Consider the following 15,834-nt stretch of genomic DNA (forward strand, 5'->3'; position numbering starts at 1 on the left):
AGGCTATTATACAGTGGGGCAAAAAAGTATAATGAGCAATAATAATTCACCACATTGCATAGGATGATGCGATGACAAATTCAAGCGCACAGCTTCACCTAATTAATTATTCATTTGTTTAGTTACATAATTTATAATTTGAATTATACAAGAAGAACGCCAGTAAACTTCGAGTAATTAAAAAAAAAGGTTTTATTCATTAGCCTACATCAGATCGGATTTTTTTTCTTCAGGAAACAGGCAGACTAGAATAAATAGCAACACAGAAGTGAACAATAAACGATAGAAATGGCAAAACAAAAATTAAATAATTAATCCAAATTTTGAACAATTATGAGTAACATTAGGATAAAACGTCTAAATATGATACATTGATCGCCATCAGATGCTGAGCCGACAGGATGCTTTACTTATCTCTCCCCACCATCAGACTCTCCATCGCTCATGGCATTTAGTGCTTCTTATAACTCTTCAGCATTCATAAATCGCCGTCTTTTACTCATTTTTTCTTTATTTATGAAACTGATAACCGCTAATTCAGTGAGTGAAAGGTGTTGCCTAGCAATGTACGATGTTAAAGCATAAGCAGCATGAAATTGACAGCGCGAACATACAGGCATTTTATAGCTGGTAAATTTGACCCGCGGGTCGCTTATAGGTATAAATGCCCCGTTTTTTGGTCTGGTTTTATCTAAACAGTTTTTAACAACAGGGGATTGTAAATCACACAATTTTAGTAAAAGTCAGTGACTGGGAGACTTGAATGTTTTATTAAAAATATTTTATGTACGTTTTAAAAACAGCCACGGGTAAAATTTACCCCTTGGCGGTTCTAGTGTTAAAGGCTGCTGCCCCTTTAAGACCGAATGCACGGATTCAATATAATGATGCACTTGAGATTTCTTTCTCCACTGTTTACGTTCACTTAAGACATAAACGACTGTGTTTACGAGAATACTTGCCGAGACAGTTATTTTGAGATAATTTTGTGTGTATGTGTTCATTCAGATGCAAGGATACGCGAAAGAGGAATCAATTCTGTGTTCGTGCATTCTCAAATGCAGCTCTCAAGTGCGCACAGCTCCGAATGCGCGTGAATGGTTTAAAACACTTGAATGTTTAAATTGGCAAAACTTAGAAACACGTGCAAAAAATCAGCTATGATCCGTTTTACCCCTACAAGCTACTGAACAACTCAAATCAAGGAAGGAATTTTATATCACTGTTCAAGATAGCCCGTCGGGCGGTGATACATTTTGGTAGTCCGATTGGAAAACACAATACCCCCGGGACGTTGGGCTAGTGATTTTTCGAGCCCTGAAGCATGTACTCAGTTTACATCCTCAATGGCCTGCAGTAGGCTACATATCATCACATTCACCCATTAAGTTAAGCATGTATAGTCTCTTTCTCTCTCACTTCCTTTGATCTAAACAAACATTTATAATTAGGCTCTATCTGATACTACAATGTATGTTCCAATGACCATAACAAAAAAATGGAAATGAGTGTATTTTCTTTCCATTATCCTTTGTATGATTTTGTCCTGTCTAATCCATCACTTCTCTCTGTCTTAAATAATGGACCTATATACTTTCTCCTGAAACATGCAACCATCTATTACATTAAACAGAAATTTTGTATTAGTTGCATCAGTTTAAAGTTTATGTCTTCATTATAGGATATATAGACCTTCATTCCTCTGGTAAATATGGACCGTAACAATAGGAGCTTTGGAATTTGGGACACATTCTTATCTTTAATGGATGCTATTAATCTAACTGACCAACCGCAGATAAAACACACACACACCATCCTGCCGGTAACCTTTTCTCAAAAACCAGGTGTGTGTGTGTGTGTGTGTGTGTGTGTGTGTGTGTTTCTGCTTGTGTGTAGATGCTTCATTTCATAAAAGTAGAATTCATTCTTGAGTTCCACTTGAGTGATGTGCTTCTCCATTGTCTTGTACCCCTGGTACCCATGCAGTTTTTATTCAATCATCCTCATGTCTCTAGAACCCTTTGTCTGAAACATTTGTTGATTAAACATGCCATGTAAAATTTCCATGAAATGATACTGCAGTATTTATAAGGTACTTATAAGAATAATATAGTATTACCACATTTTGCACCAGGAATGCAAAATGTGTGTATGTATGTATGTATGTGTGTGTATATATATATATATATATATATAGATATACACATTTAGTTTTACTTATTGTATATAATAATGTTGTGATGGCTAAATTAACATATTTTTATTTAATTATTTTTTATTTAGACAAAATAGTATTGAATTTTAAAATCTACTTTTTATTTGTTATCAGCTATAACATGAGCATAATTATTGGCTTATCTGTTTGTATAAATCCAATCATGTAATACTGTTACCAAATTATAGGCCTATATACCATAAAGAATACCATAGTATAAGTGATACACAAAATATCGGTATTCAATCAGTTATTGGCAGTTTAAAATTTTTTTTTAATTCTGTTATTCAATTTCATTGTTTATTTTAATTTATTTTCGTAATGCATATAATGAGATGATTCCTCAATTTTTAATTCATTTATTTATTTAGACAAAATAAAAATAAAAAATGTATATCTGCTATATTAGTTATCGGTTTTCAGCTTTAACATGAAAATAATTAGCGCCTTATGTGTTCCAGACAGATATTAATATTGGTGCATCCTGAATTGGCATCATGGAAGTGTCCAAAAATCATGGTGTGACATGTTTTTGTAACGACTGGGCTGCTTCTCACATACAGGCTGCAAATGCGTGGAGTGAATAGCGATCATGTGTGTATCTATAGATCAAGCCTTCCTGTCTAATTGAAACGCTCCCTTGGCGCACTCTATATGCATGACGTACACATGCATTTAGCTCTCTCTCCCTCATAAAGGTGATAGTCCTCATTTAGTGCGTAGATTTATTACCTCTGCTCATCTCATACCTATAGTAATGACCTTTGAAACTATTCTCCTCTCTCGCTCTCAAACCCTCCCTCTCTCCCACTTGTCTCCTTTACCACATGTCTGCAGTCTCAATTCATTTCCCTTCATTTCATTTGGCTGTCTTAATGGACGAGAGGAAGGGGAAATAGAGCCCATTACTTGGCTATGGACTTTCATCATCTCTCTCGTTCTCTGTCGGCCCCCCCTTCTCCCCCACCTCCCCCTCTCTCTCATGGCTCTCTAATGGCTAATGCTAATGAACAGAGACATCTTTAACAAAAAGACATTGAAGCAAAAAACAACCTTCTATTTCAGAGAGGAAATTGTGTTTTACGGTTCTCTCTCTCTCTCTCTGTCTTTCTGGGTTTGTGAGTCTGTGTGTGTGTGTCTGCACTTTATCTGAGAGTGGTGCTGGTAGACATGGCCATGCCAAGTACAATGTATTGACCTCTGGCCTAGAACAAATGCTAATCAATGAGTCCAGCAGTCCATGTCCAGGAAGTCCTTGGGGACGGTATTCAAAAACCCCTCCGTTTGTGGTCTAGACAGCGGCCAGATCCTTTAGGAATCATTTTTACTCTAAACTTCCATTGGCTGATTCAGTCCAACCACTTACTCCTTAAAATCTGTCAGGAAGGTTGCCGTACCCTTTATTTTTTTCCCTCTACTTGCCTTGCAGTATGTTTACACACCCTGTTCTTTCTTTTGAAAGGTTGCCAGATCCTCTTGCTTTAATGTGCGGTCTGTTTTCAAGGGCTTTTGGCCTGACGTTTCTTGAAGCACATTTAAGTGTCCCCAGAGGAGTTTTCTCATGGAAAGAGTGTCACTTTCACTCTAATATTCCTCCCCTCACACACAGTTTTGCGTCTGACTGTGCAGTTGCATACGTGTATTGAGGGAGTTCTCATATCTATATGTGTGTGCGGATTGGATGTCGGTCACATAAGGGAGTGTTTTATAAGGGCGTTTTCTTCCCCAGTGGTTTTGGTATGTTTGTAGCAAGAGAGCAGTTGGTCCAGACATTGTATGTTACTGTTATCAGTGATACTTTGAAACCCTAGAAAGATATGTGATGACTATAACAATTTAATGTTTAAATTCATGGTGCCAAGGCGTGCTAACTAAACAACTAAATAAGTGCTTTTGGAGATGTGCTAAACAGGGACGCACGCCAAAGATTATTAGCCAAAAATGGCATTCTCAGTTTTAAGCCGAAAGAAAAAACTAGAGATGCATCGATTGACTCTTTTCAATTTTTCGCATGACCAGCCGGTCAGTCTCACGTCTTGCCGATTCCGTGCCGATCCTTTTATTGCCAGCGGCGCCAGCAATGATGTCACAGTCACATGTCGCATGTAAACATGTCGTTTCGCGTGAGAATAATTCAAATTTTAATAGAATTCAGTGTAAACGGCGACTTATAATGTATTTATGTCGTGCCAGATGAGGCTTGCACAGCCTGAGTGAGTGTGTGAGAGAGACAACACACACAAAATAACTTGCCTAAATTTATAGATGCATACTGCGGTAGAAAAAAAAAGATATTTTCAAAATATGATTTAGGTAAGCAACATTATACGGCCATGATGTTTCCCCGAATATCAATATCAACATGATTGCAACGTGACACTGATTTTATACAATGGTATTTCAATAAACAAAAAGTTAAAATTAAGTGACTTTGATTTTAGACAAAATATTGACTCTTTTTGCTCAATTTTGCTGACGAAAATAGTTCCAATCAAAGCCACAGCAGAACTGTTGTGTGTCTCCGAGCAACACACAGCGGTGTTTCAATACCGAATGAATCCAGTTTTTGAATGAATCCAGTAAGTCAATGATTCAGTGGCCCATTCATAAGGACAGTCACTTGCCTCGTTTCTGAATGAATCAGCTGTTTGAATGAATCGGTTGAATGAATGAATAATTGACTCACTCATTAAAACAGACATTTGCCGCCAGCTACTGAAGGTTTAGTCACATTTAAAAGTATCATTGCATTTTTTCAACATTTATTTGTGTTTTTAAAAAAATATGTAAAACATTAATCTTATAAAATTAGTTATGCATTTGAAATTTTGCAGTGTAAATGCATTTATGGCACCTCAGCTTCATCAAACTGTCTGTAAATGCATCTAATGCCACTTCAGATGCAGCTTCTGTTTCCTCGGCAGTGGTAAGATAGAGTTCGTTAATACTAATTTAATTTGAATGGTAACAACTCTACAGTTTCTTATTATTCTAACTGAATTAATTGAAACAAAAGTAAGAATTTGATGTGAAAGATGACACATTTAATAAGGTTAGGGGGGAAAATGATCATTTATAAACATAATGAGAAATTACATCTGTTTTGTTACATACAGCAACTCATTTTAAGTTAACTATTTCTTCTTCTTTCCAGTCACAGAACACTTTATTTTGAGAGTTAAGTGAGAGAAAATCTGTAACTTTTGGGTCCAGATTGGGGGAATTGTAATGTTTAATCATTTCTTTTGTTATGTAAATAATTTTGCATTGAAATTTGCATAGATTTTTGTTTGTATATGCTGTCAATTATAGTTCTTAGAAAGAAAATTGGAATCGGCAAAAATCGGTATCGGCAGGTCACACTTCCAAAAAATCGGAAATCGGAATTGGCCAAGAAAATGGCAATCGGTGCATCTCTAGAAAAAACGGCCAAAATATATGCCGCGCATATCTCAAGCTCTGATAATATAATAGCGTTGTAGGACTATGCATTATTTAGGCAAAAAACAAACAAAAAAAACTGTTATATCTGATTATGTTGCATAGAACTAAATAAAAATAATACATTGATATTTAATATGAATTTATTTTCTGTTAAATTTTACTATGTTACTTGTGGTTGTTTTATTTGCTTGTTTTTTTTTAATTCAGTGTCATTAAAATTTAGTTAAATTAAAAAAGTCTTACAAAATTACTTTATATTATTTAGTAAAATAATAAATAATTATTACAAAGCATTTTCAGTTTGGGTCTTCGGCCAGGTGCATCCAGAATTTTCGGATCCAGTTTCAGCCCAGAATTTTCATTTTCGTGCATCCTAGTGCTGATATTAAAGTTCTGGCTAATAATTATTTTTAAGCTATGGCAATACCGATGAGTGAAAAAAAAAAAGAAGAAATTAAAAACGAAATTTAAATGATATAATATGAAATGAAAATAAAAATCACATTTCCCACAAAAATATTAAGCAACACACCTGTTTTCAATATTTATAAAATAGATTTTAAATTGGAATAATATTCCACAGTATTACTGTTTTTACTGTATTTTTTATAAAATAGAGACTTCTTTCAAAAAATATGAAAATATCTTATTGACCCCAGACGTTTGAACCATAGTATACAGTATATACTGATATTGTTAATTCCTAAATACTTTATTAAAGGTATTGTTCACCCAAAAATTTTGTCATTATTTACTCACCCTCATGTCATTCCAAACCTGTATAAGTATATTTTGAAGAATCAAACAGTTGTTGGTCCCCATGGATTTCCAAAGTAAGGAAAGAAATACTGTGGAAGTTAATGGGGACCATCAGCTGTTTGATTACCAGCATTTTTCAAAATATCTTCTTTTATGTTCAACTTAAGAAAGAAACTCATACAGGTTTGCAACGACATGAGGGTGAGTAAATGATCACAAAATATTCATTTTTGGGTGAACTATTCCTTTAAGATCCTTAAAGGGTTAGTTCACCCAAAAATGAAACTTAGCCAATAAATTACTCACCCTCAAGTCATCCTAGGTGTACATGACTTTCTTCTTTCAGATGAATCCATTCGGAGTTAAATAAAATTTGATCTTTCAAGCTGTTTCATGGCACTCAGCGGGTGTTGCATGCATCAGTCCAAAAGCAGTTAAATAAAATGCACCCATCCATAAAAAAAAGTGTCTCACACGGCTCCGGGGGGTGAACAAAGGCCTTCTGTTGCGAATCGATGCGTTTTTGTAAGAAAAATATCCATATTCAAAACATAATAATCACTTTAATCTAGCTTGTGCTCACTGTTGTAGACCGAAGCAGTTCCGGGCTGATGACCTATGAGGTCAGTGCTGCGCATGCCCTTTAATAGACAATATTGAACATGTTTTAGGTCAACTTAAAATAAAAGGTACATTTTCTAGCTCTGCTTTACTGTGTGTACAGTGGGTGTATATTTTATGGGTAATTCTGATGATTAGGGTTATAGTGTGGGATGATAATGTACAATAAATACTGTTGACAGTTGCAGTCTGTAGCACTGCTACAAAATGTTGGTTTTACTGGCTCTGACATTTAAGTAATTCATTAGTACAAATATGTGAGACATGGACCAATGCCACAGGCAACGACGGAAAGTGAAAAGGAAACTGTGTGTGTGTGTGTGTGTGTGTGTGTGTAAGCTCTTAAAGTAGGTCCACATGTCTCTCCCAGTTATGCTGAAATAGCAAAGGTCAAGGTTCCTGAATCCTAGGCCATGAACCTTGACCTTTTGTTATTGCACATTTCCCTCAGTCTGCCAGATCTTCTGTTCTCTCACACACAGACTCAGTCTCTGTATTCTCATCATTGCCTCAAGATATGCCATTTCTGTCCCCTGTTGTCATTCAAAAATAGTTTCCATGGTCCAAGAGACAACCAACCAGCATGTTTTGATATGCACACATGTACACAAATGTGCAGATTTCAACAGATACAAGTCCTAAATGTGTTCACACACACACACACACACACACACACAAAACATTGCATTTGATTCATTTGAGTGCTGGTTAAGGCAAGCTCTAAAACATGTATAAGATGAGACTGTGAAAGCACATTGCTGAAGAGCATGCATGATGAATGATGTGCATAAATCTGTGCTTGCATTGCATGTATCCATATTTAGAAAGATGATTAATATTGATTGACATAAGCCTTTTGTTTAGTGGATCATGAAAGCATAAAATCTGATTTGAAATGGTTAATACACTTATATTATAAATAGGGCTGGGCGATATAGCAAAAAAAATTATCAACGATATAATGTTTCATATCATTCGGTATCGATAATTATTGTAATTTTTTTTATAACCTTTTTTAAAACAAAAAGCAATAGATTTTTTTATTTATTTAACCACTGTATTTATAATTAACACAATTTATTGAGACAAACAACAAATATATTTTTGTTTTAACAATCAAACACAATACAAATTAAACAAATATCTAATTTCTAATGTTTTATATGCAGATTAAATAGGTCTTTATTGTATAGGTCCAATTGTCTCCTGAGGCCACAGGAGGGTGCAATGAGCAAAATAATGCAGCGCATTTAAACTGTCAACGCAAGGAAGTTACTCTATAAAAATGTGCATTACATCTAAATTAACTCATAAAAATCAAATATAATTTCGTAAATTGCATAAACAATTATGAACAAAACAGCATCATGTATGTATGCATGGCTTAATCCAAAGAGCCGAAGCGCCATTCACACAGACTGCATTTAAAAACATATGAGACTATATGAGAAAAGGAATAAACCTCAACAAATTCGTGACGTGTTTTCTAAAAGTTTAAACTGTTTTAACTTTGCATGGCTTTCTATACATCTCTTCTGTGAGACACGAGTGCAACAGTCGTACTTGTCGGTCTAAAAATGCGCTGAATATGCGGTAGGTATACAATAAGGTGTACCATCGATAAATATCGATACCGTTTTATCGCTCAGGTCTAATTATAAAACCGTTAATAAAATATAAAATAAAATAAAATAACTGTTAATTTTCATTCCAACACTTTTAACAACACAAAATTGTGAAGGAAATGAGTAATAAAAGGATTAGGAATGTTAAACAGATAGATAGCATGTGGTTAAGTAATTAGTAAGGGTGAATTTTTGACTACCTTTTTGAAGTTTGCTCATTTAGTCAGAGGAGATTATATCTCTTTCAAAAGGGCATTTGTCACAAATAAAAACTGAAAGTTCATGGTCAGTTATAGTCATATGACAATTCGTAAGCATGCACTTTATGAAATGTATAATTATTTCATCACTGGACTGCATAAACATACAGAATACATTACATACACCAAATTATGCTTAATATGTTTGATTGTTATTGTGCAGTATGTATATACAGAATGTATGGGAGCATAAAGAGAGGGCACTTCTGATGTTTTGGTATGAAACATGAGTTTCTCACTCTGAGTGTGTGCTTGTCAGTGTTTTTACTGAGCTGTGCATCACCTTCACGTCTTGCGTGTATGACTTGCATGGGAACTAGTGTGCCTTCACCCACACTTACTTTCATTGTCAGATTATTTGTGTATATGTGTGTAAATGCCCCTTATCCACTATCGCGATCATAAGCACCTACGATTATGCACGTCAGTGTTTTGATTGTAACTGTGTGATAATGGAAATGTTAATTAGTTTCATAAAGATCCAGTGAGATGTTTTTGCAAGAAGATTTTTTTATTTATTTTTTTTACCTGTGCTGGTGCATTTCATCTTGAAACATGAAGTTTGATTAGTAATGACATATACACTGCCATTCAAAAGGGTCGGAAAAACGGTAAAAACAGTAATATTGTGTAATATTGCGATTTAAAATAACTGTATCCTAAGTGAATGTATTTTAAGATAATTCTTTTTTTATTAATTCATTCCTGTGATGGTAAAGCTGAATTTTCCAGTCTTCAGCGTCACATGATCCTTCAGAAATCATTCTAATATGCTGATTTGCATATTTCTTATTATTATCAATAATTGTGCTTAAAGGTGCTGTATGTAAGTTTTTGACTCTACTAAAGCGTAAAAATGCCATATGTTTGCAGATATTTAAGAAACATGCTAAGTTAACATACTTGTTTATCTGAAAAACAATGCTACAGTTTTGGTCTGTGTAACCCGCCCACTGCCAGTTTACCCAATTGTATTTCGGCACCCCGGGTTGCCAGTTGGCGGAAAACACAGTGTATTTCATTTCATTCATCGTCAAGTGTGCTCGTTCCTGTTTGTGTCGTCAATCTGTCAATCTGCGTGTGCATCAGTCTGAGGAGGATGGGCCGGGTGAAAAAAACCCTCTCCAATATTTTGAATTTGGACTGCAATACCTAGTTCAACCACTAGTTGTCAATCCTACATACAGCACCTTTAATGTTTTTGATGAAACTGTCAGAATTTTTTTTTTCTTTTCTTCAGATTTCTTTGATGAATGGAAAGTTCAAAAGAACAATTTATTTGAAACAGAAAGCTTTTGTAACACTATAAATGTCGTTACCATCACTTTTTATTAATTTAATGAAAGTATTAATTTATTCTTACTGACCCCAAACTATTAATCACTATTAAATTGTATGTTCTTTCTGTCAGATGGCTAAATGTAAGGTTTGAATAAAATGATTGTCTTTCTTTCAAAAAATGTTTATAGTTTTTTTAATTTATTTTTTATAAGTACATACATTAAATAAATAAATAGGTAAATAAATAAATATTTAGTTAGTTAGTTAGTTTAATTAGTTATATAGCCAGTTGGCTTTCATTTACCTCACAGGCACTAACCATAATTTTGCTAATTGCAATGGCACAATTTAATTCTAGAAAAAATTATATCTGCTAACGATTTAAATTTTATTTTATTTTGAGATTAGCCCCAAAGCTGACACATGGACTAAAAGCAAACTGTACTTGTTTCTTGTCATAAATCTAATGATTTCTAGTGAAGTAATACTTAAAACAAATTTAACCGTCTTATGGAAACATTTCACACTCTTTTTTTCTCTCTTTTTCCATCTTAGTTTCTTTATTCCCGTCAATCTGTCTTTCACACAAATACAGTCCTCTAATCTCTCTTTATCACACGTTTTCACACATTCTCTGGCATTGAATTAGTTTGAATTAGTGAGTTCATTGCTATGTAAAGGGGACCAGTGGGGTTTAACCTACTTAGTTCGCCGTTTAATAATGTATGAGTGAGATTTGAGAGCCGTGTGCAGCACAATAAGGTGTCTTCACTTGCTCTTTTTCAGCTTTGATCTCTCCCTCTTGCTGCCTTCTTTTTCTACTTTTTCTCTCAGTTTCTCGTTCCTGCTTTGAGCGGTACCCCCGTGACGCTCTGCATGCCTTCGGGGAAATTCATAATCCATATTCCATATGGGAGGATATTTGAATTAGATTTATTTGTGTAGTCTTTCGTATCTGTTGTGTAGTCTGGAGAATGGATGGGTAGAGTCGAGCAGAAAGACGTGAGATACGGTAAGGATAGATAGATGGTGGGACGGTGAAGAAGCACGACAGGCTTGCAGACAGACGGACTGATTACAAATAGCGTGCTCATCACGGGGTCTTCAAACTGTGTTTTTCCTCCTCCACTTCACAGTTCGTGCTCTCACATGTCCAGGTTATGCCCAGATAGATAGTGTTAATGAGGGTTTCTGACAGTGGGTCTGTGTGAAGATCCTGCTCTGTGTTCCTAAGGGAACTCTACAGTTAACAAGCTCACTGGGGAAGACCTTGGCAGCATTTTCCCACGCTGTCAAGCTGGGTTCAGTGCTCAAAAACAGGCCCTGAATGTTAAAATGCAGTCTTTGCCTCTTTCTTTCTCTAATTCATCAGTTTATTTACACTCTGTGTGAGGTATGATGTCAAACTGGATGTATTGTGATGTTTCAGATTTCTGTCAGCGAAACCGTAAGAATGGAGAACACATTCCGATATGGTTATAAAGACCAGAGTTCAGCAGTCATTGTATCTAATCTGAGTGTGGTATGTGGTGTATGACACTGTATAATATGGGTTACAGGGTTTTCAATGGCCAGTACTGATAACGATATCTAGAAAGCAGGGTGGCCAATGAGTCGTCAGATTTTGTAAGCCCTTTCTGAGGAGATTTAGGAGAAATTCAGTGGTACTGATTCATTGAACTTCATGAATAAAAGCCATTAGAATTGGTCCTTTGCTAAGCTCCACCCTCTTGTTACTAACTCAAGCAAGTTTTAGAGAGCATCCCATAGAAATGAACTGGAGGTTTCTATGCAGTGCGCTTTTCAGTAAACTGCTCATGATGTGTTAAAAAAAAAAATCAATTCTTATGGGGTTTGAATTGAATTGTGACATTGAAAATGATTGTTTTTTCTTTATTTTCATTTTTAAATGGTGAAATTAGTGACATAGTTAGTGACAAGTAAATGCTTTTCACAGTCAAGAAAAGTAAATACTTTCATGTGAAAGCAGTTACAAGTGATAGCATTAGTGTAAGTCAACACTACTGTGCCTAATGATACTACAACATGTTCTCTATGGTTTTGTGAACTCTTTAGTTCCTATTGACGTTAAAATGACATCAATTGGTATATAAATGACATTAATTTAATAACGTTAATTTATGTACTGAAAGAGCAAATACATTATCGTCCAAAAGTTTGGGGTCAGTAAGATTTTTTCTCCCAGCAAGGATGATTTCAATTTATCAAAAGTACCAGTAAAGACATGTATTGTTGCAAAAATATTATTTCAAATAAATGCATTGCAAAGTATCCTGAAAAAAATTGATCCATTTCAACAAAAATATTAAGCAGCAGTTTTCAACATCGATAATAATAAGAAATGTTTCTTGAGCAGTGTATTAAAATTATTTCTGAAGGATCATGTGAAACTAAAGTTTCTAGTAAACTGTTTTTTTTTTTTAAATATAATAATATTTAATATTACAAATTGTAATGATATTTCACTATATTACTGTTTTTATTGTATTTTTGATTAAATAATGTGATGTTCTTTATGCATGTTCATTTAGGAATGAAGACTGACAGATTATTTAATCCACAGTATGTACTTACAAGGAATTATTTAAAGATTTGGAAAAGCATGTATGATATAATGACAGCAAAATGAATTAAATGAAAAAGTACACTATGCATTAACAAAAAGAGAAAATGTATCCACTGACTAGGCCTATATATCTATATACTGGTCACAACTGTATACAGAAGGATTATTTGAAATGCACACACACAAACACATCTGACTACTAAATGTCCTCTTCTCTGATCCTTTCCACTCTTTTTCTGTCTTTCATAGGTTACTCGCTCTGACAGGTTTGACCCGAGAGCAGTTTGTCACCTACGGAGCATTGCTTCTCATTTCCTCTTGCGTCACATCACCCTAGTCCATCATCCTGTGAAGAGTAACTGGAATATACTGCCTCAACACACTTTTATTCTAAGAGAACTGTGGGATTGCTTTCCAGAGAGTTACATAACACCGAAACAAAGAGCGCTACACCTGTGAGCCGTACACTGTGATTGAATGGCTTCATAATCACTCACACGCACCCTGGATCACCAATCATTAACCTGTTTCTGTCTCAAGCCACAGTAGCGAGCGCCCGCACAGACAATTGCAAACAAAGCTCTCATAGTTGGATTACCAAAAGTAGCTCATGATGGGAAAGTAGACATCCGGCATCACGGATAGCCTGCACAGAGGTCTGGGACTCAGTGCTGTATCTGAGCGTGCCATGTCTGGAAACGGCAACCACTGCCCCAGCCCCAGAGGTCTGGGCAATCCTTTAGGGGGCTTCCCGATGCCGCACTACCCTTACTTCTTTCCTCATATGCTAGGAGGGCTCTCCCCTCCGGCGCTTCCAGGACTTCCCGTCAGTGGATACAGCACTCCGTCTCCTGCAAGTGAGTACCCTTCTTTTCTGGTGTGAAACTCCTGCGTTTTGCCATCAACCAGTGCTTTCAGGTGTGACACACATGTAAAGAATGGCGCATAGTGGTCTATTGCGAAAAGTACAAGAAGTACATACTAAATAAACACCTGTTACCTGATGCTAATCATGCACAGCACAGTTAAATCCTTAAAGAAACAGTTCACCCCAAAATGAAATGTATGTCATTTTTTAAATATAGTTTATTTTCTCCAGACTGTAGTTCATAGAATGGAGGCCAAAAAAAACAACAACAAAAAAACAAGCTACTCTACAGAGTAATTTTATATCTCAAAATGTGCCTATAGCACAATTGTGACTTCCTGTTTTAAACATTATCTCACAGTTGCACAATTATTATTAGTATTATCGTTTTACTATTTTATGCCTCAGTGACAGGGACTAACAAGAAAGGATGAAAAACTATAGCGCTATATGCATTACCTCTCAAAAGTTGAGAGTTAATGAGATTTTTAAAAATCTTTTTTTAAAGAATTATTTTGTTCACCAAGGCTGCATTTATTTGATGTTTTCTATTTTAATACATTTTGAAATGTATCTTATTTCTGTTATATCAAAGCTAAATTTTCAGCATCATTACTCCAGTCTTCAGTGTCACATGATTCTGCAGAAATCATTTCCTGATTTGCTGCTTAAGAAACATTTCTCATTATTATCAGTGTTGAAAACAGTTGTGCTGCTTAATATTTTTGTGGAAACTGATATTTTTTTTCAGGATTCTATAGTGAATAGATGATTACACAGCTATCAAATAAAATATTCTTTATGATGACAGAATTTTATTTTTGGGTGAACTTTTCCTGAGTAGCAGTGATTGGTCTTTTACATATACACTCACAACAGTTTAATTAAGTGATGTAAATCTGTTCTTGACAATATGGTGGCTGCTAATTCTGTGTGTACTTTACAAATCACCCACTGACCATATTATGCCTCAGGAGACCCTTGATTAAATACTGTTAAAGCCCAGTTTTAATTTTTGAACAACCGCTATGGGACCATTTTAAAAACCCATCATTGGAGAGAGTCTGGCTTTTATAACTTTGGAATTTGTCTCTTCGTATCTTTTGAAAATCTATTTCAGCATAGCTTGTGTGTGCATAAATGTATGAAATAGACTTTAAATCAATATGTTAGAGTGACTGACTATTTAAAATCCCTCTGAAGTTTTGGTTCATTGGTGCTTGTGATCTGACATATATTTTGATGCTCAACTTCATGCTCTTCTCCGCTAACATGCATTGAATTTGATTATAGCCCATACACATGATCCTGCTGTTTCAAAAGGCCTTGATGTGTCAGAACTCATTGGTTTACTCAGGTTATCTCTGCTATCTGTTGTTTGGCCTGTTCTGCACTTTGAGGTGTAAAAACCACCGGAATGTTCCTGGGCAAAACCGAGATGCCATGCTGCCCACAGTGCCTGGGGTTATGAACGTCCTGATGTGAACTAGACCTGTGTGTGTTAGCTCGGGTCTGTTTGTGCATGAGCATTTACATGCGTGTACTTGATGATTATTGAATGAAACATGAAAAAGCATGGTTTCTTTATAGCTTTTTAGCAATAGCCAAGCTGGGCAGTATCACAAGATCAAAAATCACAAGATTTTACATAGTCTGGACAGGCACAATGAGATATATTTTGATATTTATATCAAGCTTAAGTAAGCCATAGGTCGTTTCCACAGACACAAATGTAAACGCTGTGGGTTTGTGGTGCTTTCAAAATATCAGTTTGTTTGTGTATCCTAACCAGCCCAAAGTAACACTGGCTCAACCAATAGTGTGAATTTGGGGCGGGACTATCTGTTTAAGCAAGACAGGACATGCCAAAACTTGATTGAGAGCAGACAATTGGAGTAATGACGCAAATCACCAAATTAAAAATGACACTTTGAACTGGTTCATGGAAATTATCCAAACTATTTTTGCTGCTACTATTAAAGGATCACTGAAGTGCCTTGAAACAAGCAGTATTTTTCTATGTGGTGACGTAATTTCAACTGAAACAGGAAGACAGGTTCAGGACATATCAACCTTTTTTAAATAGCCAGTAGTATTTTGTTTATATCACAGCTTGGGCCAGAGCCGTAGAGATCAATCCCTATCCACTATATAGTGCACTACATGCCATTCAC

General features: G+C 35.4%; 1 protein-coding gene across 1 annotated transcript in view; it reads left to right on the forward strand.

The window, feature by feature from the left end:
* The window catches only part of rarab (retinoic acid receptor, alpha b), a 132,214-nt gene that overhangs the window by 39,025 nt on the left and 77,355 nt on the right, over nt 1–15,834 (forward strand). Inside the window, exon 3 of the mRNA XM_016269022.1 lies at nt 13,042–13,649. Within this exon, the coding sequence (XP_016124508.1) occupies nt 13,481–13,649 (169 nt within the window). The 5' untranslated portion in view covers nt 13,042–13,480. The remainder of the gene's footprint in view (nt 1–13,041; nt 13,650–15,834) is intronic.

The sequence above is a fragment of the Sinocyclocheilus grahami genome, unplaced genomic scaffold (assembly GCF_001515645.1).
Source record: "Sinocyclocheilus grahami isolate Dianchi unplaced genomic scaffold, SAMN03320097.WGS_v1.1 scaffold49.1, whole genome shotgun sequence".
NCBI classification, from domain to species: domain Eukaryota; kingdom Metazoa; phylum Chordata; class Actinopteri; order Cypriniformes; family Cyprinidae; genus Sinocyclocheilus; species Sinocyclocheilus grahami.